This window comes from Equus asinus, chromosome 13 (genome assembly GCF_041296235.1).
Source record: "Equus asinus isolate D_3611 breed Donkey chromosome 13, EquAss-T2T_v2, whole genome shotgun sequence".
Classification (NCBI taxonomy): domain Eukaryota; kingdom Metazoa; phylum Chordata; class Mammalia; order Perissodactyla; family Equidae; genus Equus; species Equus asinus.
In genome coordinates, this window is record NC_091802.1 from 16839741 (window position 1) to 16853369 (window position 13629).

The window sequence follows — 13629 nt, forward strand, 5'->3', positions numbered from 1 at the left end:
AAATTGGACAGAAAAATCCTTACCACCACCACACAGCTCTCCAAAGAACGAGAGTTCCCTCATCCTCATCCCCCACTCAACTGTTTCAGTTCTAGACTTGACACTACCATACCTTGTTCACGTCAAGAAGGGGAAAGAACTTGTCTGCTTGCTCATTGAAAGCAGTAGCTCTGATTTCACCCTGCAGACGCATGGAAGAGCAGGTTAGAATTGTGGTGTTCATCAAGTTTTACCAGTGAAAACCAGGACACTTTAGTGTCAAAACGACATTTTTAAAGCAGTAGCACAAACTCAAATGGGATCCATGAGAGGCTATGGACACTCCAGAAAAACACATTTTACAGTCACATATTCAAGTTATTAACCCTGATGAAACAACGTAAGTTCAACTAGCTGATCCCATTATCATGCTTTATCAACCTCAAGTTAGAAACCTAAAAAAACCCAACAAACCCAACAGTGAGTTTAACATTCTGACAATAAAAATAAACTGATTCTGAACACTGAGTGACACGACTGAAGCCCACAGCGAGGTGTGCTGCAGCACGATGATTCACCAGCTTCCCTCATGCTTGCGCTAAGCGGGGAATCACTTCATATTCAGGGGTCATTGCCACAAATGTTCTAACAAGTCATGTTTTCGGGGTGCTTGTGATTTGATTTTCACTTTTACTTTTCCATCAGTCAAAACGCTACACATAGATAAAAAACTTAAATAAGTGGTTGAAATTTTAGCTAACTGACAGATTAGATCAATAATTTGGTAAAGAAAAATAGGTTCTGATATTGATTCTGCCAGCACACTGTCACAACATTTGGGGAGTTATTCCAGCTTCCAAAAACAAACCATTCATTTTTTTCCTGCCCTCTTACAGGTTTGAACAAACAGGAAATAGGCAGCAGTTTGAAAAGAAGGCTTGAAGTACATATTAGGAATTATAAACAAAACTAATGGACAGAGAAACAGCTAGCAAGACTGTCGAGATTCCACAACTTGGATTTCTTATCTCTTCATCATGGTTTGGTTTTAAGAAAAGCACATAGAGAGTGTGCACAGCCAAAATCCATCTTCCACAAAACCATTCCCTTATCAAGGTGGCTCCTGTGCGACTTCCACTGTTGCCCAAACCTCCACTTTTCTCATAAGCAGACATTACCTCCTGGGGCATCAACTAAGCCTGCCAGCAAGAAACCTCTGGTTTCCCCTGCCCATGAGGCTACTTATACATTTAGAAAACTAATTTCTACTGCTACAAATGCTTCAGTTTAAGACAAAGGATTTTATTTATGACCTTTAACCCTCGTTCCCAGACAGCATCAAAAGACTAAAAGAGAGGAAAAGCAACAATAACAGTCATGTTTCTTTTTGGTTTACTATCGTTTTCCACCTCCCAGGCGCGCACAGAGACGAGCCCTCTACTTCTCAGAGTCCACGACTCCTATCCCCCCACTTGACAAATACTCACACTTTCATCAACTAGTTCTATGGAGAAGAGCTTCCCTTCCCCCCGGGAGTTGCTCCAGGTGCGGATCTGACTTTTGTTGGTGACACGAGCACAAATAGTCCACCTGAAAACCAAACAGATTATATCAGTGTTTGGAGTCTCACTTGGGAAAGACTTGAAAAGTTCCCTTATCATCTTCTGAGACCCTCTCTTATCTTATGCATATTCCGTTTTTCAATGTAAGCTGTATTTTAATCCAGCTAATTAAAACTCCAAGATGACATGCAGGTTGACAGTTTACAGAATAAGCAAATAGTAAAATATACAAGGTGATTTGACATGAACTCATTTTCCTGTCAAATAAGTAAATTTATAAACTCTCTTCTTTCTCCAAAAAGCATCACCAAGGCAACAATATCCTCTTAATGAAAGGTTCTAAGCTAGACAATGAAGTAACACCAGCAATTATATTTTCGGTTATGGGAACTGATATAGCTGGTGTCAAACTTCTGTCTCAAATCTGACACATATTGAATATAAATACGAGGTAATGGAACATGGTGTTGGTGAGCCATCACAGGAAAACACACAAAAGCAGTCTGACCTCAGACATAGGCCATTGAAAAAGGAGGCACAAGATCTGACATCCCATCCTGATGTGCATCCTGAACGCAGGTGTTGGGCACATTAGTCACCTTACTTATAATTTTACAGGGGAACACATCTCCCCTACATGGCAAAGAAATGAATAAATAAAAACATATTGGAAAGAATTCTGAAGACCCCTCACGAATTTTCAACTGTTATTTTTCTTGCTGAGGAAGATTTGTCTTGAGCTAACATCTGTTGCCAATCTTCCTCTTTTTGCTGAGGAAGATTCACCCTGAGCTAACATCTGTTGCCAATCTTCCTCTTTTTTTTTTTTTTTTTTTTTTTTTTTTTTTTTTTTTACGTGAGCCACCACCACAGCATGGCCACTGACTAATGGTGTAGGTCCATGCTGGAGAATCGAACCTAGGCCACTGAAGCAGAGTGTGCCAAACTTAACCACTAGGCTACCAGGGCTGGCCCTGTTAAATTAATTTTTAATGGAAAAAAGTCATATAAAAGAAATATCTGTTCAGGGTATATTAATGTGGTTAATACAAATAGGACAGATTCTTTTAGCCGACTAAATCACAGTAACAATTTTTAGCCTAAAAGTTGTCTATTTATAGGATGAGAAGATGAAATGTCTTTTGAATTAGAACAAATATTTATTTTTACTCACAAGACTATCAACTGATTCTTTATGCATTAAATATTTTTAATTCCAAATTCTTTTGAAATGAATGAAACTCCACAGGCTATGGCAGATTGTTCTTTTTGCCATTCCTTTCTGATAAGAGAGTAAAGGTTGCCACAATCTGTACCCTCCTCCCTGCCACAGAAAAAAAAAAGAGGAAACCTATTTCATGTGTGATAACCTCGAAGTTCACATATAAATACCTCATATTATTTGGTAAGGACTTTCTGAACTTACTCTATGGAAGAACTCACTTGGATTGGTAAGGGGTGAGGCTGGCAATGGGCACCACTTTGGCCTGTGTTCCCCCAGAACTGTTCACAAGGCTGGCACCTCCAGCTTTTCCAAAAGTCTTTGAGGCACCATAAGCCTTAGATACAGTGGAACCTTTAAAAACAAACACAAAGGACAATCATTATTCTACTTAAATTTTACAGTAAGTTTTGCAGTAACTCTCAATTTATTGAGGTGTCATTGGTGAAATCATACAAAAAGAGAGGCAAAGTTTCTCCTTTTTAGTAATCAAGAGATATGGAGATCAAATAGAGACTGAAACAGGAGGCTAGAAAAGCAATCTAGAATGAAGGCTGGGCACATACAAGTTCACTACTATATTTGCTGACTTAAGTCCTAAGGTCAAGTTAATAATGGTAATGAATCTGGATACTGCTCTTTCAGAGGTCCACCTTCTTAAACTTTTCTCTTGTATCAATGGGCAAGATAATGGGTCAGAGGAAGAAAATCAACCTCCATCAGTAAAACTGACGGCAAGTCACTAGGTGTGTAAGAAAACAAGCAAAAGGAAAGGCTAGGAAGTAAGAAGGGACACAGTCGATGCGCCATCTGAGGTGAAGGATGCCTACCACAAATCCGTTACCTCAAAATACTCCTAGAAAACTCCCAGTTCTCAACTGATCTACAGGACTGAAAAATCTAGGGAGTGGGTTTAGGTGGGAGCAAAGGGCAAGAATCTGTTTTTGGTTTAAGACAGGTAGGTGGCTCACCACCGAGACCCCTTCTGCCTCCTTTATCCAAGCCTAAGCGGCTGCCCCACACTTGGAAAGAGCAGGTAATTAGAGCCTACAAGCACACGAACTCCTTTTTACATGCGCACCATTTCTGTAAAGCTTCAACCTCCAAATTCAGAAAATAGAATTTAGTCCAATGATTTCATATCTCCTATATCAAAACACTTCTTCTGAATGGAATTTGGCGAGAAACGTAAATCTCCCATTATTCAGCATTTATTTAGAGTTTCCACAGCATCTATCATACTATTCTTGATATTTGTAGCACTTAATAAAAAAATATACATAGATTGTCTCAGATCTTAAAATTTTCTATTGTAACTGGGGAGTCAAGAGAGACAACTACACACACAACAGTAATAATTACCTCAAGATTATGCAAGAAAGTACATGTGCTTTCTAGAATATACGTGTGTGTGTGTATACCTAATATATAACATACAATTATATAAAACACACACATGCATCCAGTTTTCATGCGGGCAGCTTCCCCTCAATACACATCCAGTCTTTTTTCTTTCACCCCCCAGTTGATGTGTGTTTAGAAAATGTTAACTGATTTTTTAAAATAAATATTAATAAAAGCCAAAGACAGACAACCGAGAAAATAAATCTGTGGGAGGAGGAAGAGAATAACATACTATTTGTATTTCAGCCTAAGGAAGTCACTTTTAGATTATTTACCATTTTATTCCACCACCTCCCTTCAACAGTACATAAGTGGAGAGTTGTGTATAAATAGATCCACTCACAAAGGGAGGGAGGGAGGTAGAGAGATATTTCGAGATAGATAAAAACATCAAAGACCAATGGGGAAAAAGTCATATGTCCCGAGAGCTTCACAGAAACATTAGTGACGTCTTAATTTTCCTTTTCTTAGACTCTTAGCATTGAAAAATAGAAACTAATAGTGGAGGAGAGGAGAGGAGGGGGTGTATACGAGGCTGTAATAGAAAACAGGACCTCTAAAAATAAATCCAACCAATTCTACGAATCATAATTTTGAATGGTGGTTCCTAAAGCAAAGGACAGAAAGTAAACAAAATGATTCCATTACCGCCTCTCAGAACCTGCTGAGAGCAAGTTAAAAGAAACTCTCTCCCACCCGTGAGACCTCTGAGAAGCAGAACCTATGACCAATATAAATGATACTGTCTTCAAGTTAAGATAAAGACCCATGAGAGCCCAAAACGGAAATTTGGCGAAACAAGCCAAATGTAATAAGAGGATCCTAGAGAGTTAAAAGGCGAGAATTTAAAAGGTATGCAAACTCACAAAGTCAAGAGAGTGTAAAATCTAAGAAGTGAGAAACTACCACATAGACTATTAACAGAGAACACTTTATCATTCTGATAAAAAAGGGCATATTAAGTATCTTTAAAAGACTACCTTTAATCATTTCTTCAATCACATACTTTACAATAAGAATTGGAATTATGCTTTGCAAGAAGCAACTGTCAGGAGTGGCATTTTGAAAACTCCCTTTAGTCCCAGATCAAATTTCACAACAAGATTCAAGAGGCTGACACACACAATGTGCACATGTCCTCACGTGGCGGTCTTACCCATTCCTGAGCTCCCATTCTGTGGCTGGGGCTTGCTGGTTGGCGGACTGGCTGCTGAGACTGGAGAAGGAACTACTTGCTGCTGCCCGTGTCCTGAGGATCCAAAGAGAAAGACCATTTTTGTGCAAATAATTTGGGTTAAAAGATTTAAACTTAAGTAGAAGAATTACTCTGACAAAGTATAAATTTTTGATTTTGTCAAAGGCTCTCATGGGTCAGGATTCATGCTGGGATGTTCGATTGCATGCAGTGAATTCGCTAGGGGTTCACTTTTGTTTTCATTACATAAAAGGTTGGCTGCATTCACCTTTCACCTGCTCATAATTGATAGCTTTCAGTTTTAATGAGGTTCTCCCCTAAAGCCTTGCCCATTTCTCCTGCATGAACCTGATGTAAAGTCACTGGGCTGAATCTGTGACATTACCACTATTTCCATAGCAACAAATCGATGTCATCAACAGAACTGTGTGTTCCCGGCAGGATCTATCAGAAGAAAAAGCTGGGTGGTAAGAAAAACCTAAAAGCAGTTCAATTGTCTCTGAAGTGCTCCTGCTTCAAAGGAAAAGGAGACATTCAGAAAGGATTCTACCCTTTCCCTCCCAAACAAAGCAACCTTATTTTGCAACTGACAGTTGGTGGAAAATAAGAGTTGAAAGAACCTTAGGTACCGTGAAGTGCTAGTGAACTGTCACAGCAGGGAGATGAGAATAGGGTTCAGAAGCAGGTGTGTCAAGGAAACAGGAAGATTAAAAGGAAAGGAGGGGAAATGAACACATCTCTCAAGCAGAGAGTAAGAAATGCCATACCATTAGAGTATTCATTTGCCCCGCATCCTTTCTACAAATGTTTACGAAGTTGAAGAATGTTAAAATTGCAAAATACACCTAATTAAAAAAAATAATAGATTTATGGGATTTGATTTTGCCTCTGTGAATAGCACTACAAGTAGAAGTCAACCTAATCTGGACTGCTCACCAAGAGTGCTTGCAGTACACAAGTGCATCTCAAAAAATTTCCTAGAGCGCCTTAAGAACAAAACCGGCGAGCCTGCTGGAAAAGCTCCCTGCCTCCCACCTTGTCTCCACCTCGCCAATCGCTGGGTTAATCCCGCTGGGGCTTCCAAGGCCCTAACTCAAATGGGCATATTACACATCGATTTTATTTCCTTCTGTCAGTGTTACTGTTAACTGGTACAACTAAACAACAGTTAACTGTGCCATTAGAGTAAAATAAATTTAGCATAAAATTAAAAAGGTTAAACAGAATTGTGATTCTCCAGTTCTTCCTATGGAGACAAAAACTGAGAGACCTTATTTACATAGAAAAACAGCCTAGATTATCAACAATGAATTTTTGTGTTTACGTTTTAGCTTTCCCATTACTCCTGAATTTACAGTGTCATATGAAATTGCATGGGAGAACTGCTCTTCTATGACAATGTCCCTTGTGACGGAACATTTTGAAATTCTACAGTACACCTTTCTATAAATCAGTAAGGAAAAGATTAGTTGCTCAGTAAACTCTCTTGGGGCTAAGTGGTTGGGAAAAAAACCCCTGCATTTTTACCTGCTTCATGAAATATATTCACAAAAATCAAAAGATTTAAACATTCAAAGATGGAACCATAAAAATCCCCAATTCCACCCTAGTCGCACCATCTCAAACACCTGAACTCTGCAGTCCTTCCTCGTTACCATGCCTGCATCTTGCTGAAGAGGACAGAGTGGTGGGATTGTGCTGGTCTCTTACATTTAATTTCTATCACAACGTAAATAACCTGCATGAGGTACCGAGAACAATCAAATTCACAGGGACAGAAACTAGAAGAGTGGTTGCCAGGGACGGGTGGGAGGGGGAATGAGGAGCTAGTGTTTAATGGTCCAGAGTTTCCGTTTGGGATGACGAAAGAGTTCTGGAGGTGGATAGTGCTGATGGTCGCATAGAAATGCGAATGTACTTAATGCCATTGAACTACACGTTTAAAAATGGTTAAGATGTAAATTTCATGTTACGACTATTTTACCACAATTTAAAAAAACGTAACTTATCTATTTACCTATTCTAGGAGGAACATTTTTTGACATTTTAACATATGAATTAAAACCAATGTATTATAATTTCTTTTTAGTAGTACATATTACAATGGTACAGTCTTATTATAATCATTGGATTCTTACATTTAATGAAATACACTGTATTTTTTTATATACATATATTTTTTTTTTTTTTAATTTTTTCTCCCCAAAGCCCCAGTGCATGGTTGTATATCCTAGTTGCAAGTCATTCTAGTTCTTCTACGTGAGCCACTGCCACAGTATGGCTACTGACAAACAGGTGGTGTGGTTCCATAAACAGAAAACGAACACAGGCCACCAAAGCAGTGAGAGCACCAAATTTTAACCACTAGGGGCATCAGGGCTGGCCTGAAGTAGGGTATATTTAACAAGACTTTAATTAGGCCCTATAATGGACATATTAACAATAGCTACCACTTTCTGAGTGCTTACTGTGCACCAGGTACAAGGTTAAGTGCATTATTCCATTTAATCTTCAGCCCTATTATATAGATAGCATTATTATATTCATTTAACAGATGAGAAAATTGAGTTAAAGAGGTCAAGTAACTTGCACAAAGTAACACAGCAAGGCAGAAGCTAGTCTTTTTTTTTTTAAAGATTTATTTTTTTCCTTTTTCTCCCCAAAGACCCCTGGTACATAGTTGTATATTCTTCATCATGGGTCCTTCTAGTTGTGGCATGTGGGACGCTGCCTCAGCGTGGTTTGATGAGCAGTGCCATGTCTGCGCCCAGGATTCGAACCAACGAAACATTGGGCTGCCTGCAGCGGAGTGCACAAACTTAACCACTCGGCCACGGGGCCAGCCCACAGAAGCTAGTCTTGAACCAAGTTTGTCTGACTAGAATAATCCATTTCACCACCACTTCATTAATTTTTAATTGTAAACAATCAATTCTGGCAAACGAAACTAGAATTATAGAGAACATAATAACCACAATATCTGGTAGTCAGGAAAAGTTACTAATCCGTTTACTAGGGCAATCCTTAACTCCTGTTTTGGACCACGTTCACCAATCTGGCACAAGAGACAGTCCAGAATCACATGGATGACAAGGATCCTGGTACATTCTAAACAGCAACAACTGCCCTTCAATTTAATGCACTGCAATACAGCCACTGACCCCAAGACCTGGAAGAAATTAGCTCATAGCATAAATAAAAATCTCTCTAAAAATTAAAATTATATACCCCAAAGGAGTAATGCACAGACTCAACTGCTAATCTTCTATTTTATGCCACCTGCAAATCAAACCGTTCCAGTAAGACGGATCAAGGTCATAATTCTCAGACTCGTTTGCTCTATGCTAGCTTCATATCATTGGCTCTGATCCAGGAGGGGAAATAGGATATTTAAAAGCAAACTCTAGCTCCTCAAGTTACCTGCGCTCATACCTATCATTTTTATTATGATTATAATAGTAAGTGGTAAGTGAGTCACCAATTGAAAAAAATTAGCTAACAGACAATGGAGTATACAGAGTAACTAAAACTCAATTTCTGCTAGCAAATATGTTCTTAACAACTACAAAGAATATAAAGAAAAGCCAATCCAACAATTACAATTTCCTGCTGGCAGAAAATGGACAGAATTAGGCTGAAAAAGACTCCAAATGATATCTTTCAATAATGAGTAATACGAATAACTAAGTATTACGTAAGAAATTTAAGCGTAAGTAAAATACTACTGTTAGAAATAGTGTAGTTAAACAGAACTAACACACAAATTAACAAAAATAGATAGTGGCAAATATGGGAGATGTAAAATCATCCAATGCAATATTATACAAAACATGAACTGCGTTTGAAGTTTTATTTCTCACATTTGAAAAATTCTGTAAGTATCTTTATTTAATGTGGTACTAGAACCATAAGACCGTTTGCACATTTTGGAATTCCTCTGCCTACTTCTGAACTGGATTTAGTCAACTGATCTTACTGGTCACCTGATATGTCACTGGTTCTGGGTTAGGTGCTGGGGGGATACAAATCTAACTTAGTTCTCTACCCAGTAATAACAGAGTTTCCTTGCTTCCACAATAGACAATTAGAAACCATTCTGTGAAATGACCTATAAGGCAGTAGTCACTGCAACAGAGCTATTTCCATGATGGTCCAGGTAACAATGTGTTATTGATCTGGTTACAATGAAATTCAATAGCACATAATCCTGAGCAGTAAATCTTCTCTCATCCTTCTGCACTTTAACAGACCCTGAAGAAACGGAAGAGCCAGTGGAACTGAGTATTGAGACAAAAGAGTTCCAGAGTTCTGACCCTAAGCGATAACTATCTTTCAACCCTGTCATCTCCATCTTTATCTCAAATACTTTTGCCCCTGAAACACAAAAGATCCAAAGCAACCAATCAATTTAATACAACATAAAAAACATTAGAAATCTGGCCAAAGGTGATATAGTTGGGCACAATCATCTCTTTCTCGACCCTACTGCATCCAAAAATTTCATAGAGATGCTAAGCATTGCTTTTTCTTAGCTCTCCTTCCTAAAAGCTGAGAATAAGATAACCAATGTGCTCATTTTAACAAAGCTTTACTACTGCAAAATGAATGTAATGTTCCAATTTAATATTTTAGAACTTTATCTAAATAGACTTCAGCTTTCCTCTCCAATTTAAAGCACTGAATTACTATGTTTTGTGTAAGGAAAAATTAAAATCTAGAAGGTTCCATTTCTGGAAGAAGCATGGTCATGACCTAGGTCCAAATCTTCCCACTTCTCGTAAAAATCATACAGAGCAACAAAGGAAAATGAATACCCACCCCATACACAAACATCCCACATACAGACTACATATTTAGTGAACTCCAGAGACAGAGAAAACCCACCAATTCCAAATTATGTGATTTAATAAAAAATTAAGACAGAAGCAGCATGGATGATTTAAATGTAAACACATGAAGTCGTGCAAGTACTAGAATAAAACATTGGTGAGTGCCTTACTAACTGTGGAGTGAGGAAGACCTTTCTATAACTACGGCTCAAAACCCCAAAGTCATAAAAAATATTGGAAAATTTAACTTAATAAAAACAAAAAAAGGAAACTGTGTACAGCAAAAAACACTATAAGCAAAGTCAAAAAGACTTTGTAACTCATATCAGAGACAAAGGACTAATCCTCCTACTTTTTAAAGACGTCTTAAAAACTGAGAAGAAAAAGATAAAGAATCTGGGAAAAAAATAGACAACACATCAGTCAGTTCACAGAGAACAATAAGCCCTTAAACATTTAAAACGATGCTCATTTTGCTCAGAATACATTCAGAACTACAATGAGATGCCAGTTTTCACTTATCAGATTGGTAAAAATTCAAAAGATTAACACAGTCTGTTGGCATAGCTGTGAAGAAACCATTATGTGTATGCATTGCTGGTGGGAATGCAAAATGATACTATCCTATGGAGAAGAATCCAACCATTTCTACCTACCACAGGTGCATTTATCCACTGATCCAGCAATCTCACTTCTGGCAGTCAGACCCCCTCTGCCCCTAGACCTGCATACGTATAAAGTTATTCACTGCAGCATTGTTTTAACAGCTAGAGCATGGAAACAACGTGAGTGTCCATGAGTGGTTAAATTATGGAACCGCCACACAACAGAACACTCTATAACCGTTTAAAAAAAACGAAAATGAAAAAGATCTCTAAGTATATACATGGAAATATCTCTCGCCTGAAATTTTCTTAAAAAGCAGGATAAAAAAGGCAAGAGAGTATACATAATATCCTGCCTTCTGTTGTAAGCAAAGTGGAGTATGGAATGAGAATATATAATATTTGTATTTGGTCATATTTGCATAAAGAAACACCTGAAGGATAAAAAGAAACCACTAATATTGGTTAACTACAGAGGGCAGGGGGGTAGGAACAGAGCAGGAGGCAGCAGGGGTAGGAGTAAGACTTCTCTAAATAGAGAATTTTGTAGTTTTGATGTTTGAAATATGTAACTACATTATCTATTCAAAAACTAAAACAAAAAATTAATGTTTAAAAATAGATGTCTGATTATCTTAAATACATTTCAATTTTTAAAATTATGCCAATTTTAATGGCCAAGTACACCAACATCAAACAGAGATAACTTCTAATTATATATATGTAACATTCCTATAATAGACTCATTCACACAATCTATTAACTTAAATATAATTTTCATAATAGGCAAGAACTTTGACATGAAGGTTAATCTTCAAAGGTCTGGGTACAGTGGAAACATCTTCACCTGGAAATCAGGAATGAGTCCTTTCTTGAAGCAACTCACCTACTGTGAGACGTTTAGCAAGTCACTTCATCACCTCATTCATTTTTTCTTATGATTAAAACAACTGATTTCTAAAATAGTTCCTTCTATCTCTAAAGTTCTGTCATCGTGTTGAGGACTCTGCCAGGGTTCAGGCCTGAGCTTCTTAAACTCTCCTTTCTTTCCTTCCATTACTCCACTGAGGTGAAGGCTAGAACTGAGTCTCAGACAGGAAAATGTTAGACAGGATACAGTTTGCATCTAGCACAAAAATTATTGGGATCACCTCCATTTATTCTTATGCAAAAGTCCAACTAATATAAAATATTAAGAATAAATTGAAGAACTATGTTTGATAATTTTAAATTAAGACAGTGAATTAGTGTACTTCAGAGGGAACCACCTAAGCACCTTTTTCTGTTGGGAGCAATTGAGAGATTTTAATTTTAACAGGAACAGCTACTTCTCTGAGTTTTGTTTTTTTTCAGATCTACTTAATTTCCTACTGAGAAATCAATTATGAAAGAGGAGGAAATAAACAGTGGAAAGCTTCAAATAAGTTGTCACATATACAACTTTCAGCATCTTTACAATGACCAGCTGAAAAACATTTTTAATTTTTTATTATTAAAAGCTAATTTAAACTATATATTTAATAAACTCAAACAAAATTATTCAATGCATTTCCTTAAACATATATATTTCCCATAAATTGTATCAGAAAATTTTTCCAAATATTTGTGACTGACCATCATTCTTTCAGATTGAAATCAACACTGATCAGACAACAAAATTATCGTTTTCTGATTATTAGAAAAAATCAATCTGAAAATATCAAAAAATTTGAAAACATCCTTGTACATGTGTGTCTTGAAGAATATTTAAACTTGTAACAAAACAAGAATGTGTTTTATAGAAGAACTTAAATCTGACTAGTCATTTAAATTGTCGTCTAATCTGATACTGACATCTTTTCTCCCATCTGGGCAGCAAGGAGAGGAGAGATGCAGGAGGGCTACATCCTCATCTTCCACAGTGTGAAGTCAGTAAACAAATGTCTCAGCTGGAAAGTCAAGAAAGAGTAGCATCAATATGCAATTTAAAAGTATGGAGATAAATACAGAAGAAACAGCTGTAAGATGTGAAGCAGACTGCCTCTGGACAGGAGTCAGAGCTGCTAAAGAAGAGCAAGGCAGGGGAATGCTGTTTGGCTCAGTTTTGAAGTACACACTTGAAAAACTATTTGACTTTTAAAACTATGTATAGGATGAGATGGAATAACAGAGACCAGGTTTACCCTCCCACCTAAAATAACCAAAAAGAAGACAAAATACATGAAACAAATGGTTTTCAGGACACTAGACATTAAGCAAAGAAGAACAGTCATCCCTGAGACAGAGGAAAGAAACAAGGTGGGCATGATTGCACCAGCTTACTGCCTTGAAGGTTTGCAAGCTGTGACACAGGTAGTGGGCCTGGAGGAACCCTGGAGGACATGGAGCTGAGAGTCTGGGGAGATCAAGACACCTAGCATTCTCAGGACAGAGTGCCAGAGAAGAGAGAGCTACACAGACAGAGAGAGACCTCCAGAGATCCGTGGAGGGTTTCCCTTCAGTAGTCAGCAGAGAACTGGTTGGCCCATGTGTGTGTGGAAACTATCTGAGGTTGGAGAAAGAAAGAACCATCTGAGAGGATCAGAGGTAAGAGTGCCCAGTGCTTAAAACAAGCTAGAAACAGTACCTGTTTCTAACAGACAGAATGGAAAACCTCATACTCATGGGGCATTGAGTAGATGACCCTAACAGGTCTTGCCTCTGTATTAGGAATAACTAGACCTAGAATAAATGGCACTCTCTGATCTCACCCAGCAAATCTTAAAAGCAACACCCTGAAAGAGCAAACTGTTTCCAAGTAACTTAACTGTATCCTGGAAAAAACTCAAGAATAATTACAGGAATACAAGTTTCC

The 13629-nt window shown here is 37.8% G+C and overlaps 1 protein-coding gene across 1 annotated transcript in view; it reads right to left on the reverse strand.

Moving 5' to 3' along the window:
• RPA1 (replication protein A1) overlaps nucleotides 1–13629 on the reverse strand; it is a 57153-nt gene that overhangs the window by 13289 nt on the left and 30235 nt on the right. The window contains exons 6-9 of the mRNA XM_044745189.2: nucleotides 5324–5416; nucleotides 2985–3117; nucleotides 1467–1569; nucleotides 113–181 (exon numbers count right to left, since the gene is read on the reverse strand). Of these exons, the coding sequence (XP_044601124.1) occupies nucleotides 113–181; nucleotides 1467–1569; nucleotides 2985–3117; nucleotides 5324–5416 (398 nt within the window). The remainder of the gene's footprint in view (nucleotides 1–112; nucleotides 182–1466; nucleotides 1570–2984; nucleotides 3118–5323; nucleotides 5417–13629) is intronic.